The 17,679-nt window shown below is 44.7% G+C and overlaps 2 protein-coding genes across 2 annotated transcripts; both read left to right on the top strand.

Moving 5' to 3' along the window:
• The first annotated feature begins 5,086 nt into the window (after positions 1-5,086).
• On the top strand, positions 5,087-11,082 carry grifin (galectin-related inter-fiber protein). Its single transcript, XM_076267097.1, has 4 exons — positions 5,087-5,098; positions 7,587-7,666; positions 10,495-10,657; positions 10,918-11,082. Exons 1-4 carry the CDS (start codon positions 5,087-5,089, stop codon positions 11,080-11,082), a joined length of 420 nt encoding a protein of 139 aa, XP_076123212.1.
• A 1,215-nt stretch (positions 11,083-12,297) lies between these two features.
• On the top strand, positions 12,298-15,645 carry LOC143102984 (galanin receptor type 1). The gene is made up of 2 exons (XM_076266766.1): positions 12,298-12,507; positions 13,044-15,645. Exon 2 carries the CDS (start codon positions 13,157-13,159, stop codon positions 14,549-14,551), a length of 1,395 nt encoding a protein of 464 aa, XP_076122881.1. The 5' UTR covers positions 12,298-12,507; positions 13,044-13,156; the 3' UTR covers positions 14,552-15,645.
• Positions 15,646-17,679: the final 2,034 nt, after the last annotated feature.

Genomic DNA, 17,679 nt, shown 5'->3' with positions numbered 1-17,679 from the left:
TCACACTGTAGTCCCATGTCTGTTAGTGTTGCCAGCATCCTTGGAAATGAGCATATCTATGCTGCTGTAAGTGAAGGCAAACACACTCAGCATATAATCAGGAGTCTGGGCTCCAGTGTAGAATGCTGATTGAGGAGTGAAGTAACTAAGTGCCCCAGCTGCAGAGGCATCTCATCAGTGCATAGTGTAGCTCAAAGCAAGGATTCTTATAATTGCACACCAGTGTGGGGTGGAATCAATATCAGTCACGGATCCAGCGCTCCCGAACGTGGAGCCAGCCGTACTAATAGCTGGACTGGCCCCTTGATCCCCGTTTGACACTCCACAGTGTCTCTATTTCTCTCTCCCTCTCTTTCAATCTCTCTCTCTCTCTCCCTCTCTTTCAATCTCTCTCTCTCTCTCTCCCTCTCTTTCAATCTCTCTCTCTCTCTCTGTTGGTTAAAGCAAGGAATCAGACCATGTCGAATCAACCCCTTTATTTCAACTCTGCTTTGCCATCCAATCTCACAGCTATCTCCACGGTTGGCCTGGGATAAAGCCCTCTATCCCTACTTGTATATGAGGTATTTACTCGTCTATCTGTGCAATGGTATTGATTGTCTTTCACAAGCCAGTAATTAACATGCCTAATTCCTATCGACTGCATTGATTTGTTTGTCACAGAACAGTTTCATTCCTTGGGCAGAGCCTAGGTAAACATTGATCATGAGCAGATGAATCTGAAATGGGGAAATCCACTGATGCATGGTCTATAATTGGTGTCTCAGTTCCTGTACTCCTAATGGCGGGTCTAATGCGAATGTGTTAACCAGGGTCAGGTATGAGGCAGCCTGAGAAGCAGATGGGGTCTTTGGACAAGCCAGTAGAGCGTCAAGTGCTCATCCGTGGTGTAACGAGAATGATGTTCTCCAGTGCAACCTGTGACTCTGATAAATCTTCCCCCTGTCGCTCCCTGCCTGCAGCTTGTTTTTCCCGATAGCACTTTGGGGCTTCTGTCAGAACAAAGGATTCAAAATATCTTGCACACACACACACACACAGGGAAGCTATGCACACATGAAGACTCACTTGAACACTCAGTCTGTCACACTCCCTCGCACATACACGCGCACACGCACATACACACACACATGCACACACACACACACACACACACACATGCACACTTCAGGGGAACACGTTTGGAATCTGCATTGCTTCAGTGCACCGCAATTGCAGAGATAGCTTGCAGCTAAAGAGACTGGAGGTGGTCTAAACAAAGCACATACTCTAAGTCTTGAGGCCCCTGTCAGAAAAGTTGAAATATTACCTGTCTACCAGCAATATGAGAAAATGCAGGTCTGTTTGCGCAGAAATTACTTATAGGACTCGATTACATTCAACTCCACCATGTCTTTAACATACAGGAAAACATTAAAGCCAAAATGTATTAGGTTTGTAGGTAAAAGGTTTTTTGTTTTTTAATCTTTATTACACTGACTTTCACTGATGTGGGTACACACTTTCATGCCTAAGTTTTTGTTTTGTTTGAAGCTAATATAATGCATTTTTCATTTGCCATTTTTCACCAGACGGTATGACTCAGACGATCCCACTGGAGCATGCTATTGCAAGCGCCTTTTTTCCTGAAACAAAAATAAACAGATAAACAAATAAACAGCAACAACAAAACTCACATTTTAACCGTCAAGCCTCAAGAGGATATCATATCCATTTAATAATGCTTATCTATAGCAAAGATGATGTCAGTTAACAACAACAAGAAAAAAACAACTTGCTGTTGTGTGATGGTTGGCTCTGTGGTAGACAGGGCCACAGATGCAATGGTGGGTGACAGGGACTCAGAGGGTGAATAGGTAGCTCTGTGTGTGTGTGTGTGTGTGTGTGTGTGTGTGTGTGTGTGTGTGTGTGTGGTCATGGTGTGATGAAATTGCAGCCTTTATTGTGCCCCTAAGCCCCCACTGTGGATCCCCACAGGCCTGCTTATCAGGCAGGACAGCAGAAGAACCTGCTGAATGGCTCGTGCAGCATGCTGTTCAAATTGTATAAAAAATCAATGTTTGATAGTGTACAGGAAAGACATGGAACTAAGGTTAAGTACAAAAGGTGCTACAATTCTCAAGATGGGGACTTAAAGGAATACGCCACCCCTAGGTGAAATTGGATCACTCCCCGCAGTCCCTAGAGTTGGATGAGTGAGCCAAAGCGTTTTATAGCCGACCCAGCCATAAGCTTTAGCTTAGCGTAGTTGCTGTAATCTGGAGATGCCAGCTAGCATGTCGTTGCAAAAGTGAATCAAATAACTCAAGATTTTTTATAATTATTTCTCGTAACCTGTACATTCACATCGAGTACAAATATCAATGCAAATTAACACAAAGGGATTTACTAGACCAATTTAGATTTGGAACTATTTTCGGGCATAGCACCGGCAAAGCACCGCTGCCAGGCGCAAAGACATCACGCAGCATCTGTAAACCCTCAACTTCCGGCAATACACCAGCATGACTACCAAGTTCTCTGCTACTAGGCTGTCACTGACAGGTGGGCTTTCTCTAAGAGTTCGGCCAATCAGCAACGAGAAGGGATGATGCTATAGTTTCAGAATTGGTAGTAGCAATGCCTGCAAACATCAAATATTACACTCAGAAGAATGTGTACAATTATTTACAGTAAAAGTAGGTCTCCATACATTGTTTCCTGACTGGCAATGCTGTTTGTTATCAGTTTGAAAAGTTTAGGCGAAGTAGGAAATAACGTTAGGAATCCCTGATCAATATCAAATATAGGCTATATACATACTGCGTGTATATATACAGTGCCTATAGAAAGTATTTTGTAACACTGTATGTGTGTATATATATATATATATATATATATACATAGACAGATAGATAGATAGATAGATAGATAGATAGATAGATAGATAGATAGATACTGTAGATAGATGTGTCAACTACTGTTCTGCTGTTCTGACAGGTCTACTGAAATGCCAATGACACCACCAGATGATTCAGAATATGGTAGGATGCGTGGCCAATTAACCGTGAAGGTCAAACCACAGTTCCTCTCACGCCTCTCGACTGAGCACTGGTAGCTGCATGTATAAATCTGAAGTCCTTGCTGCTGCCCCAGAGAGCAGCCTTCTGAATTCCTCCTATTCCTCATCCAGGTCTGACTGCTCCACCTGCCAATTACAAGCTGGTGTGTGAGCTCCCATTATCTGTGTGGCCATCCAAGTGTTCTCTGTCGGTATGAGGAAAAGCAGCGTCATGTGAGACTTCAGGAAACCACAATCAACATACCATCTGATATGGCTTTCTACTTTAACCACTTATTATCCAAAAATGTAGGCATTTGAAATCTTGTCAATGAATGCATATCCATATTTCCACTGACTTTCAAAAGTTACTTGTGTCTTTAGTCTGGTCAGAATTGAAATGAGATTGTGCAGCAGATATTATCATCAAAGATAATCTTATTGATTAGCTGTTTGCTTTTTGTCGTGCCTAAACAATCTCACATCTACTTTAAATACATGGATGCAAAATGAATTACTGAAAGGAAATGCACTCATCCATGCATGTGCATATAGGTTTAGGTTTTTCATTTTGCACAATTTAAAATACACAAGACGAGAAAGATGAAAAGTACACAAGAAAGAGCCGGGGATTTGAAGTCTCCACCTATACTAACAAGATTTCATGACATTATGCAAAGTTTTACACATAGGGAAAATAATGTGACCAGACTTCATGTGAGTTACAGCAAACCATTACAGCATTGTGCACAGACCCACAACCTGCGGAGTGGAGGAAGCATGTTAATGCATGCAAATGTGGTATCTATAATTACATGTTTTAAGGCCAAATCGTTGTCCATTAACCTCCTTGTCCAATCACTGTTTAACTGCATGCTCATCCCAGTGGCGTTTTCCTTCAGATGTCATAACAGATAGGACTGTTTACTGGTTGGTGAGGCTGTGAGGAGGCTGCGAGGTGTGCCTGTGCCCACCAAGCAATGTGGAGCATTTTGCCACCCTAAGCAGAGGGGACACATGGCAGCCTAATGAGCTTTCGGGAGGCCTTTGTGCCAACAGAGACAGGAAATTCCAACGGGCTGGCAGATTTGATGGGCTGTGAAACCAAAACAGACACCCATATGGCAGACCTAATCCCCGGGATCAATGGCCAATCACGCTCCCGGCACAAAGGGCCCTTGGGGGGGGGGGGGGGTGCACGTGCCTCAGCCGCCACACCTCCAGCATCGTCACCATCACTGCCTCCATCAAACTTTCTATCTGTAAGCATTTTCCAGGCTGATGAAGTTCTCCATGGTGACAAGCATGGAGCTGAAGGGGAAAGTTAGCGAATGATGGGCAGGACTGAAGAGGGAAGAGGTCAACTCTCCCCAGAGACTGAATGATGCACTGCTGAAAATCAGCTGTCATTGTGCACAACGTTGATGAATATTTAACGAACCTCCAGTGTGGGAGACTCAGTGGCTTTAAATAATATACACTAAATTCATTACTTTTCTCTTAATCTGACCTCTACAGTTCATATTGGAGCCATTTATTTATTTTATTATCTGCAGCTCAAGTCTAATGGATGCATCTCCACATGAACTGCAGCAGGTGGTGCAATACCACTTGCTGCCTAACCACACATACTGTACACCTATACACACACACACACGCGCGCGCGCGCGCGCCAACGCAAACATGCCCCACACATACACAATGAAAACATTGATGCACACACACAAATTGACACAGATATACACCATGAAAACATTGATCAATGTTTGGCAGTGTGTACACACACACACACACACACACACACACACACACACACACACACACACAGCGCCGGGCGCTCTTTGAGGATTTAAGCAGAGAATGAACAAAGTGATGAACGCTGCTGGTCCCACCTCAGACAAAGGCCTCTTTCTGCCTCCCTGATCCCAGTAAAGCCTGCCACTCACGTGGTCTTCATACCGCTCTTTAAATGACATCCCTCTGCCAAAACAGTGGCAACCGGAGATCCCTGACGCCAACTGGACATCGCAAAACCCTGCAGAAAGGATGACATTACGGGTAAGATACACACTTCAGATACGGTGCATTTAGTCTTTTAGCAAATGCTATCACCCAGGATCATTTACAGTAAACTAAATTACCATATTAGAATATACACAGACAGATACATACAGAGCCTGGTGGGTCAATAAAGTGAAATACTGTACACAACAGATATGGGTGCATTTAGTCTTTTAGCAAATGCTATTACGCTGTGTAACTTACTGTAAACTACATCACTGCCATAGTAAAAAAAGAATACAGACTGTACATAGGTTATGCATACAGGATATACACAAATTACTTCACAGTGGCTGGTGAGTCAATAATGCAATATGCAATAATGCAATATGTATGACCACATAATAATGCACACACCACACACAACTCGCCATACACGATTCTCCCTTTCATTGAAATGTTGTTACAGGCCATTAGATGCAGAGAAAGAGTCAGATGTAGCCCAATGGAAACACCCTGTCCCTTTAAAGGAGATATGGACAAAAAAAGATCTTGGAACGTTTTTGCACAGCTCATCATTCTCTCTCATTCTATGTGATGGGTATTTAATTATTCTCTGTGTGCTGCACTTTAGGTAATGACATGGTGTCACCCCTAAACACTGGTACAATTTGATAGTTTATCATTAGGTTGAGAAGAAAAAAATTAGAGGCTGCCATAGTTCTAATACAATGCACTCAAGGAAGGATATTTTATTCGCCTTTGCAGCATGTTCATTTAAGCTTATTCATACACACATAGACACACACACACACACCTCCTCAAAAACCACTCAAAGGCTTGTGTCAGTTTACCATCTTATTTTCTTCAGGTGGCATCTGCAGTGTTGTATGTTGTGTAGAGCAGGCGTTGCATACAGTATTTAGGTGGGGGCAGTGAGGCAGTGACGTTTCTCTCTCCACACTGGGAGCTGCTCTAGCCCCTGGCTTGGGAGAGGTAAGGTGACAGTCACTGCACCTAGATAAGACAGCTATGGCAGTGTGTGTGTGTGTGTGTGTGTGTGTGAGAGAGAGAGGGAGAGAGAGAGAGACGCAGACATAATGTTCTCAGGCACGCTGAAGCAGCAGCAGATAAGATGAGTGGAAGTTGCTGAAGCAGCAGTGATACTGCAGATGGAAGATGCCCCACCACCACCCTCCAAGACAAGTAGCTGTCTAAAGAGGGAGAGCAGAGCTCCCGTCCTAATCACTTCTCCTCCTCTCCTCTCCTCTCCTCTCCCCTCCTCTTCTCTCCTCTCCTCTATCACTGCGCCGCACTCCGGGGAGAGATGCTCCTCCTCCTGGAGCCGAGAGCTGAGCTGAGCATTTGGAGCCCAGTGCTCTGTTTGGTGTAATTCAGTGAGATGGCAAAGTGTTGCATTCCCAGATGCAAGAGGGGAGAGTGGAGAGAGAGAGAGAGAGAGAGAAAGAGAGAGAGAGATTGAGAGACAGACAGACAGACAGACAGAGACAGAGAAAGACGCAGAGAGTGAAGTCTTTTTTCTGAGCAAAAGTTTCTTCAAAGACACCTTAAGAGTAATCTGTTTTTTTTTTGTTTTTTTGTGGCCTCAGAATGGCATGACTCAAAATGATGTGTATGTTTTTCCTGAGCCTCATAAGACCTTTAAAGTTCACGGATTAAATTCTCAAAAAGCTACATCAAAGGAAATAAGGGAAAAGAAACATAATAATAATAAATCATTTTGTCAGAGTACTGCCTGAAGGAAATTACTGTTCAGGAAAGATTGATTTTTATTGTAGTTATTATAACAAATTAACAAACCTTGCCCTTAATAAGATCCTATTTTTTCAATCTGGAATCTCTTTTAATTCAGACTTCCATATTTCAAATGCAGATTATCACAGAAAATTATGCAGTAAATGCATTCCGTAAACATACCTGCTACCATTAATGAAAGAAAATGATTTGTTTGAACAGCACTTAACTGTTCCTCAGTTGGCCTCCAGAGAGAGTCTGCTATCAGTCCTTGCAAGCTTAAGAGAGGCGTGTGGTCTCTGATGGAATATCTAGCATATCCCTTCATAGTCACACATAACAATGAGCTGATAATGGTATGCTGATAGCAAGCGGGACCGGACAGCCAGGGGCGGATTGCCAGAGAAGACAATGTTTAGGCACTAAGAGGGCTAATAGGGGGGCAGTCTAGGAGTAGATAGATAGATAGATAGATAGATAGATAGATAGATAGATAATTTATTGATCCCCAAGGGGAAATTCAAGAGAGAGTAATCAACCCTACAGTGTGTTTTGTTTTACATTTTCTCTCCACCTCAACCATTTCTCTGTTTGCCCCTCTTAGAAGCAATCTGACACACCATGTGATGTAAAATTCCTAATTGTCTGAGAAGATTACACTGTTCTTTAGTGTGTTCAGATGTACTGTGCTTCCTTGCCGAGCTTGAAAGTACACTGAGTCATGAGCACATAGCAATGACGTGTGCTGGCGGCGCTAAAGTGATTAGCACCCGTTACTTGTCCCTCACAGTTTGAGGCTTCCTGTCCTGATGGCCTGTGTCCAGGCTGGAGCATCATCCTCAAAGGAGAAACCCCCTCAGAGGCAAACAAGTAAGTATGTGACATGACCCAACGGACACCACTGATCGCTCTCTAGTCTATCCATACTCTATTATTGGTCTGGACGTCATTTCCACAGGGGGAAAGGTCGACATGTCTCATGTTGGTGCCGGATATATCCACTGTGTTTAGAGAAATGGTGTGAATAATATGATTTAAGATCAATAGAAGGCTTTATTGGGAAGAGTATTTATTCTTCCATACTTCAGGATTAGTACTATATCAACTCAGTCCAATGCTGCTTATCTAGTTTCCCACCCCTGTTGTGTTCATAACGCCTCTTCGCTTTGTGTTGTGTGCATGAAAAATGCGCTCTATGAATAAAAGACAGACTCACTTACTTTACTTATAATTTCAACAATATTACATAGCAGTAGCCTACAGTCACTGTGGTCGCTATCTGTGAATGCAACTTCAAATGAAGAGATTGTGAGCATAGAGTTACCGGACTATTGCCATAGAGGACTTAGGCCTACTAGCTTATTCAGGTCAGTCCTCAGGGTTTTTCAAGATCGGGAGAGTCGTGTTCTGACTGCACATCAAACAGATGTCATCTGTCCAACTTCCTTCTAGGAAAGAGGCAGAGCAGGTCCGACCTCTGTGAAGTCCTGCACAGCATATCATTAGGGTATTAGATCATACCTGTCAACACTCCCGTTTTTCCCGGGTTCTCCCGTATTTCAAGGTCATCTCCCGGCACCCTCCCGTTTTGTTATTTTTCCCGGAAAACTCCCGTAATTTGCATGGCCTTCAAACTTAATTTTAAAATCATTGATCCATTCATTTTTTCGATTAGTCTGACATCTCCCAGGTTGCCAGATTGTGTATGAAATACACCCTACACACACACAATCACTTAGTGTCCATCCCAATACCTCCCCTAGATTTTTGCCCTAACCTCATTTTTGCGCGTGCATGTGTAGGGCTATAGCCTGACGAGCCAGACCCACATTAAAATGTAGGGTCTGGGCACTCACCGTTCGCAGTGCTCAGTCCGAGGGGCGGGATAATCAGTTGTCTTTCAAATTCCCTCTGCACGCAATAGGACAGCGGCAGCGCTATGAGTCCCATGCGTTTCCCACCAGCGGAGCTAGTTGGCTAGTTCAACCGTTTGCCAACTTAATAAAAGCTAAACTCGTGTCACACTGTTCGCCAACAGCAACATCCATTTTATTTGTTTTCAAGTAGCAGGGAATTCAAGCCAAACCGTTGCAACTTATGTTAAGCCCACCTAACGACTCTATACACGATTTCATTGGCCTGATTGAGTTTCGATTTCTGGAGCTCACAAGCCAACGGAGAGTTGCTAGACTAGCCCTGGCTGCCGCTAGAGGCGCGTCTAGATTTCTAGGCTAGTAGGGCTAGGGTGTCCCATTACTTTAGGGAGCAAGGGGAAGTGCTATTTTCCCCTTAAAATCAACCCTCAAAATATAGCCAGGACCGATGCAGGCTTAAAACGAAGTGGGAGATGAAATTACCCAGGATACCGTGCGAGCTCACCAAGCCGGCCGCATTTTTCATATATTTTCGCAAATAAGCATATTAAAATTTCGAAATTTGTTGGAATGTTAGTTTGATGCACATCTGATGGACTGTTGAGTTTTGAACACTAATGTTAGAAAATATCTGCCCATCAAATAACGTTATATCTGATCTGGGTAGTTTCGTCAATATTAAAAGGTGTGTGTTCTGGCTTTCACACGTATCTTTGTTAATTAACCAGACGTAGATAAACCAGTACAGCCCACACAACAATGACCGCTGGAATGGGCATGTTCCTGAATGAAAAAGTAGCAGGCTACTACCGGTAGACACGTCGGCGCTGCGCGTGACATAGGTGAGCACATTCGCTACGCTAATTTGCATATAGTGGTCTCCCAATTCATAGGGAAAGATCTTCACCTCCACTTCCCTTGTCGAGGGGGCTTTAATGTTGAGGGAAATCAAAACCAAGTGGAAGTTTTAAGGGGGGAGAGATGGGACGGGCCCTTACTTTCAATTTCAACCTTTTTGTCATAAGGTTAAAACCTGGCAATCCAAAACCCAAATAAGGCAGCGGGTGCTGACTGCGCAGTGCGCAGCCTGAATCTCGTAAGCAAGCAGGCTAGTTGAATGGCCTACTCCAGAACTAGCTGTTGTGAAATTGTTGGGAACTTGGCATACCTCTTGTATTCTTTGGGAGACAATCACACCACAATGTTGTTTGTGGGTGAATATTACATGGAGCTATAAAAGCAAGTGACAACATGGCCACTTGAAATCATTTTCACAGTGTGCCAGTTCTATACCAATGGAGTGAGAATACTTAATGACACCCAATAGTTAACCCAGTACATTGAGAGACAGATGCACATTCATCATCCTTAAATTACAAGTGGCAACAAAAGAATCCAATAACCTCTAACAAGGTGGAGCACCAATCAGAGTACTGGAGAAAGCAGTCATGTGCAAAACAATTAATTCAAGAGAGAAGGAAAACTGGCCGTCCCATGTGAATGCCTTCGATGATTGTATATTATGTAAATGTGAACAGGGCGCACACCTGAGCAATCTAGTCCCATCTCAGGAAGGGAGAGTGATAATCTGTCATTACACTTGTCAGAAATGTGGCTCAGCATCTGAGCTTAGGGTCAAACGAAGATGAAGAAGAGAGAGTGGAGGAAGATGAGAAATCCAGTTACTTTGTCATCATACTGCCATCATTTGAAGATGACCTCCACGACCCTATTCTGTTCTCACTAACGCAAAACTGTCTGCTCCTACATTGTTCATTTAGGTCTGGGGCAATCTCTTCTAATGCTCCATGCTTTGCACCCTAGGTTTGAGATTAATTTCCTATGTGATCGGGATGACAGAATAGCCTTCCACTTCAACCCACGCTTCACAGAGTCGGACATTGTGTGCAACTCCTTCATGGCCAACCACTGGGGACAGGAGGAGAGATGCACCAATTTCCCTTTCGGAGCTGAGGAGCCTTTCCAGGTGACTGTCTGGTCTACCATCAGTTGTCTATACACAAACTTTAAGAATGTGTATTATTTTCGTTTTGGTAACACCTCCAATTTTAGTAACTCATATACTTGTGGGGTTGCTTTTTAACTTCTTAAAAAACAAGTGTGCAACAACAAATGGGGTGTGTGTGTGTGTGTGTGTGTGTACTATATATAAGAACAATATAAATTCAATTTCCTCCTAAAATCAAAGAGCACAGTTAACATTAGTACTAATTGTTATCTTCACAGATTGAGATTTACTCAGACAATGAAAATTTCCACGTCTACATCGATGAGACGAAGATCATGCAGTACAAACACCGTGTGGAAGACCTAAAGACGATCACAAAGGTGCAGGTGGTGAATGACGTCAACATCTCCTCTTTAGAGATCACCAAGAAGCACTTTTACTGAGTCAAAGGCGTTCTCAGAGGATGCCTTCTGGATGCAAGTTAGCAGCAGTAAGCTTTTGTTTGTTTGTAGTGGATTAGTCATTGTCCCTCATCGTGTGTTTTAAACACTCAATCTTGCTGGATATATGGAATTAAAACTTTGCCAGGAAATGTTTAGACTCTTGATTTGGATATAGCTTAACTGAATGTCATGATCAGAGGAACAAATGTGAAAATAAATGGCAGAATTGACAGCCACTGAGATTTATTGGCTGACTTGAAGAATCCTTGATGCTTAATGGATTTCATTTCCATTTTTATCAGGCAGGTCCATGTGGATGGGGAGTACAAATGTCAAATGTCGAATTTATACATATTTCATTCCAGATGGCATGCAAATGAATGTATGTGCATTAATGTAACCTACAGCATTTATTCAAAAGGTTCGAGAGCATAGAGTGAAGTTTAATTCCAACACTATAGTGGTAATCAGATACCCGCAATAAACATATGTATGGATGTGTGGGATAAATGTCTATATTAGAAATCTTAACATTCAAAGCAACACAATCTAAACATGAATCTCCACTATCAGTGGTGTAGTCTATGTGATACACAGGACTACACATTATACCCACTTAAAAAGCATCACCATCTCAGTACCCAGTTAAAATAGACAAGGATATTAACATTTGGGGTTGATCACAGTATACCCACTACAGCTAACTAGACTACACCGCTGCTCCTCATCCCCAGGAATACCTCTAGGGCCACAGCTGCTGCACGTCTTCAGATTAGACTCATTTATTGAAATGAGTTCATACACCCAGTGAAAGGATTTCTCCTTTGATCACTGGGTTGAAATATCTGAAGTCAACACACAAACAACACAATCCCTCTGCAGAGGATTCATGTCCTTGAAAATGTGTCTCAAAGTTTTTTTTTTCCAATACAGTGTTAGTTCAGAATTCATAATACGTTAAATGCACTTCATGTTGGTATTTGATTGCATCGTGTACGTGATGTTTACGAAATGCCTGAAGCCTAAATCTAGTATGAGAGTTAGAAGGCTTCTAGCGCATTTTATTTATTAAGAAGATATCCATTTCTACTTGCCTCCACCCTTTTTTGCCGCCAGCATTCGATTGGTTCCTTGACATAACACTGTAATTTGCACACGCCTGATGAAAAAAGATCAAACCGCGCTCCACACTCTCACAAGTGCCGTGGCGCGCAAGTGACATACCTCTCCGCACTCTGATCTAACCAGACATGCAGTCGTGTCTATGAGGTTTCATTCCAAGAGAGAAAGGCAGGGACGTTCAAAAAAGGTATCAATTCCCCTAGTGTAATAATGTGGGCAGAAAAGTGGAAGGCTGGGCTCCACTTCCTCATCGAGTCGTTTTAGTGGCTTTTGCCGTTTTTCCAGGGATTATCATGGGAACAGGTAGGGATTATTCAACTGCCTTTCGATTTGGCTGTTCTTCATAAAGAGGTTTGCTGAATACATATGGAAAGCAGGTGTTAAGTGACAGTTTGTGTGATAAGATTTGTTCCGGAGCACATTCATCGATTTGTTGTGAGGAACTAACGTTTGGTGATGTGTAATATCTGACACCTGTTTACACGCATTGCACCTTATTCCACCACATTTATTTCAGTCTTCAAACATATATATTAATATTGTGCATCCTTGGTGCGGGTTACTTAAGGTCCATTTGGTGTAATTTTGCATCTTTTTCCTGTATTGCGTTACTGCATAGTGCTACTGATTGAGAGGTAGAAAATCTATTTGACATATCAATGACTGATCGAGTGAAATACTTTTACGCACTTAATATAGCACACAATATAGTATTGTACAGTATAGTACAGCATTTCGTTTAGTATTAAAACATGTTATGGGTATAACTAGACAAGTTTGTTTTTTTGGGGAGAAGGTGAACTGCCGTTGATGCTGCCCGCGTGCTCTTTCATTCACAGCAGTGAACTGAAGGAACTAAACTGATTGCTCTGCGGAGCCTAATGGGAGCCACCTGAAATTCGATGAAAGAGTGTCCCACTCTGCCTCCGAGTTCCAGGACTTCTGCGCTGGGATGTGCAGTGAGCAGGTTATGCAAATCGAGTGCTCTGCTCTCCCTCAGAACACCTGCTCATCCTGCTATGCCCCGGAGAATAAAATGAATTTCTCAGCAGAAAACCAGCAAGCTGGGCTACTCCTTAAGCCACAAAATGAATCCCTTGGACAAGCAGGTGACATTGACAATGGCATATTCCCCCACGGGAGCAGCGAGCTGGAGACCCTGTTCCTGGTAACCATCCACGAGCCCACCACCATCGCGCTCACTGTCATGTACATCTTGTCCTTCGTGGTGGGCTTTGTGGGTAACGTCATGGCCATCCACGTGCTGACCGGCCGCAGGAGCAAGCGCCTGTCCGGTGTGAGTGCCACCAGGAGCCTGCTGATCAACCTGGCCGTGTGCGACCTGATGGTGGTGCTTGTCTGTATGCCCGTCACCCTGGGCCACAAGATCTACACGGCATGGGTGTATGGGGACTTCTTGTGCCGCGCTGTGCCATTCACACAGGCGGTATCCGTGTCAGCCAGTGTCCTGAGCCTGACCGTCATCAGCGTGAACCGCTACTACAGCGTGCACAGCCCGCTCAATGCCCGCTCCTTCTTCACGCGCCGCAAGATCGCCTGGACCATCGTGGTGGTGTGGGTGCTCTCCTCGGCCATCTGTTCGCCGCTGATCTTCATGAACCAGCGCGATGAGATCCCGTTGATCGGCGACATCGTGCTGCCCATCTGCCGGGAGATCTGGCCGTACCCGCGCCTCAAGCAGGTCTACAACGTGCTCCTTTTCGTCACGCTCTACTGCATCCCGGTCACCTTCAACCTGGTCATCAGCTTCCTGACGGGCAAGAAGCTGTGGTGGGCCTCGCGCAACTTTGCCGACTTTGACCCGCAGAGCCAGGCGCTGTACTCATCGCGCCTGAAGATGCGTAAGAAGATCGCCAAGATGGTGGTGGCCCTGGTGCTGCTGTTCGCCGTCTCCTGGCTGCCCTTGTACTTGGCCGACATCTGGATTGACCACGTGCAGCATCCCCCGCACTGGGTCCTGCAGCTGCGGCCCTTTGCCCAGTGGCTGGGCCTGACCAACTCCAGCCTCAACCCCATCTGCTACTGCTTCATCGGTGACCTCTATCGCTCGGCCAAGGTCATCAAGAGCAAGTACCACCAGCGGCTCATCTCGCTTCTTAGCTCCTCCTCCACCGCCAGCAGCAGCAGCAGCATCCCCCGGATGTTCTCCCTCCGGCGGCAGAAGTCGGGCCAGCGGTCGGGGAAGATGACCCAGGTGTCCGAGGAGACCTTCTCGGAGTGGTGCTCTCACACCAGTGTGTATGAGAACCCCAGTCAGATGGTGTCTCTTCAGAGTCTCTCAGAAAAGAAAGGGTCGAGAAGCACCTCTGACTTAACAAACCTGTAGGAGGAGTCAGTCAGAGTGATCAAAGCCTTGCTTTGCCCCCCCCCCCCCCTTTAGAATCCAAAGGCCCTTGAACAGTGTGCTGCATGAAATCAGTGGTCGGTATGAAGTGGTCCTTGGAGGAGCACGTGTTGTGGAGGTGCTTGTGTGTGACAATTCTGAAATTTTAAGCCATTCGTTTGGTTGACATAAAATTTCCAGTGTCTGTGCTTTTTGGAGTGAACAAGGTGAAAGTGGAAAACGGAATGTTGTTCCTCAACAAACCCACTTGCAGTGTGGAGAATGTACTTTGTTAGTCTTGGCTAAATGAGTGGATCAAGTTTAAGTGAATGTGAAGTGAACGGCTTGCAACAAGTAGAAAAAAGTGGATTCATCATCGGAACATCAACAACTGTATCTTGTCCAATTTTAGTCATAATTTTGATCAAATGTACTGTGTACACAGTAAAAATCATTATGAATATTTAATGTCAAATTTTGTATATGAAGAAGCACTTGATGTACTTCCATTTTAACTGTTTACAACATACACTTTGTCTTGAGTGTAAAACTAGTAAACACAATTGTTTCAGGATACATGGTTTTAATGTAGCAGTTGCATTGTGCTGGTGCAGATTTGTATCCTAGCCATCCTCTAACACAGGGCTGCATGTGTTCGATGTAGAAGGTCAGTGTGTGTGTGTGTTTACAGCCATTAAGATGCTGCTAACTGAGGCCGGGGGCCAGCTCGGGGCGAAACACATGGTTAATGGGAGCTATGGTCTGGCTGGATTGCAGCGAATGGTTTTCTGTTGAGCTGAAAATGACTCCTGTGGCAATATGTGCAAAGGGTTGGGAGTGACATCTTTGACAGTGCAGTGCATAATTTAGGATTGAATGCACACTCTCAGAGCTGGCCAATAGATATACAGTGTAGGCCTACCCTTGCAGACAAACGTGTTCATCTTAAAAAATGTGTTTAATATGGGCTTGGGTGACTTTTGAGATCAGGCTTCATATATCTAAGCCTGAAAAATGATCTTAAAGACTAGCCACAAACCAGCCAGTTCTGCCACAAGGAATATTTCAGTACATTTTGCGAAAGTCAAGTGAATATTCCATGTCTACAGTGTTGATATAAATAAAACATAGCAATTCGAACAATGTTGATTCAATATTTCTGTATGGTGTTTTTACAAAAGTCAAAGTCAAAGTCAAAGTCAGCTTTATTGTCAATTTCTTCACATGTTCCAGACATACAAAGAGATCGAAATTACGTTTCTCACTATCCCACGGTGGAGACAAGACATATTTTAACAATTTTAAGTCCACAGACAAACATAACATTCAAGTAAACAAAAAAGTAAGTAAATAAGTAAATAAGAGGGCACATATAATGAAAAAATAAGAGCAGCAAAATTTGGTTGAAATTGTGCATAGACAGTCAATAAAATAAAATACTAGTGCAAAGTCAGGCCAATAAGAGGCTGAGGTAGTTCTGTTTGACCTAAGTAAGAAATAAAGTGGCATAGTGGTGCAAGTTATGTAAGAGCAGCAGAAGTGTTGTGTTTCCAGGACAACAACAACAAGTTGCAAAGTGTACAAGTGTGCAAGTGGAGTGGTGCAGGCGGCCATTTGTGGGTCCAATGTCCAGGATGTTATGTAGCTGAGGGTGGAGGGGGGAGAGGAGGGAGAGAGTTCAGCATCCTAACAGCTTGGTGTATGAAGCTGTTGGTGAGTCTGGTAGTGCGGGAGCGCAGGCTTCTGTACCTCTTCCCAGAGGGCAGTAGATCAAACAGATTGTGAGCGGGGTGACTTGCATCACTCACAATTTTGGTCGCCTTGCGGGTGAGGTGGGTGGTGTAAATGTCCTTCAGGGAGGGGAGTGAAGCACCAATAATCCTTCCAGCTGTGTTCACTATGCGCTGCAGGGCTTTCCTGTTGTATTCAGTGCAGCTTCCGCCCCACACAGCGATACAGCTGGAGAGGATGCTCTCAATGGTGCCTCGGTAGAATGTGGTCATGATGGCTGGTGGAGCACTTGCTCGCCTGAGTTTCCGCAGGAAGTACAGGCGGCGCTGAGCTCTCTTCGCCAGTGATGCTGTGTTGGTGGTCCAGGAGAGGTCTTCACTGATGTGCACCCCCAGGAATTTGGTGCTGCTCGCTCTCTCCACCACAGCACCGTCGATGGTCAGTGGCAGGTGTTGGGTGTGACCTCTCCGGAAGTCAACAACAATCTCTTTGGTCTTGCTGACGTTCAGCAGGAGGTTGTTGTCCCTGCACCACGTGGTCAGATGGTCGACCTCCAACCTGTATTGAGTCTCGTCGCCCTTGGTGATGAGACCCACCAGAGTTGTGTCGTCAGCAAATTTCACTATGTGATTGTTGCTGTAGGTTGCAGTGCAGTCATGCGTCAGCAGGGTGAAGAGCAGCGGACTGAGCACGCAGCCTTGGGGGGCCCCTGTGCTCAGTGTGATGCTGCTTGAGGTATTGTTGCCAACACGTACTACTTGAGGCCTCTGACAGAGGAAGTCCAGTAGCCAGTTGCAGAGGTAGGTACTGAGTCCCAGTTTGTCAAGTTTGCAGATGAGTTGTTGTGGTATTATGGTGTTGAATGCAGAACTGAAGTCTATAAACAGCAATCTCACATATGAGTCTCTTTTTTCCAGGTGGGTGAGGGCTGGGTGGAGGGCAGAGCAGATTGCATCCTCTGTAGACCGTTTGGCTCGGTATGCAAACTGGAAGGGGTCCAGGGTGGGGGGGAGAATGGATTTGATATGTGACATGACAAGCCGCTCAAAGCACTTCATGATGATGGGTGTCAGTGCCACAGGGCGGTAGTCATTGAAGCAGGATGGAGCAGTTTTCTTCGGCACAGGTATGATGGTGGCAGCTTTGAAACAAGATGGGACGATGGCTTGCTTCAGGGAAGTGTTAAAGATGTCTGTGAAGACATCCTTAAGCTCCCCTGCGCAGTCCTTCAGCGCACGACCAGGGATGTTGTCTGGACCTGTTGCCTTACGGGTGTTGATAGCAGCAAGTGTCCTCTTCACGCTGTCGGCAGAGAGGCACAGGGGCTGCTCATGTAGAGGGGGATGGGTCTTCTGTGGGCAGGTGCTGTTTTGTGCTTCAAAGCGAGCAAAGAAGCGGTT

The sequence above is a fragment of the Alosa pseudoharengus genome, unplaced genomic scaffold, assembly GCF_046254945.1.
Source record: "Alosa pseudoharengus isolate Yale_2024_CS ecotype anadromous, Long Island Sound unplaced genomic scaffold, YU_APseudo_1.1 YU_APseudo_1.1_scf_4, whole genome shotgun sequence".
NCBI lineage: Eukaryota > Metazoa > Chordata > Actinopteri > Clupeiformes > Clupeidae > Alosa > Alosa pseudoharengus.
Note: the sequence above shows the minus strand (reverse complement) of the source record. Positions and strands in the feature narration are given on the sequence as shown.

Coding starts and splice junctions, on each gene's coding strand:
- grifin (XM_076267097.1), top strand. Junction 7,667..10,494: donor ACCCCCTCAGAGGCAAACAA/GTAAGTATGTGA, acceptor TTTGCACCCTAG/GTTTGAGATTAATTTCCTAT. Junction 10,658..10,917: donor GAGCTGAGGAGCCTTTCCAG/GTGACTGTCTGG, acceptor TTATCTTCACAG/ATTGAGATTTACTCAGACAA.
- LOC143102984 (XM_076266766.1), top strand. CDS start 13,157: ATGTGCAGTGAGCAGGTTATGCAAATCGAGTGCTCTGCTCTCCCTCAG.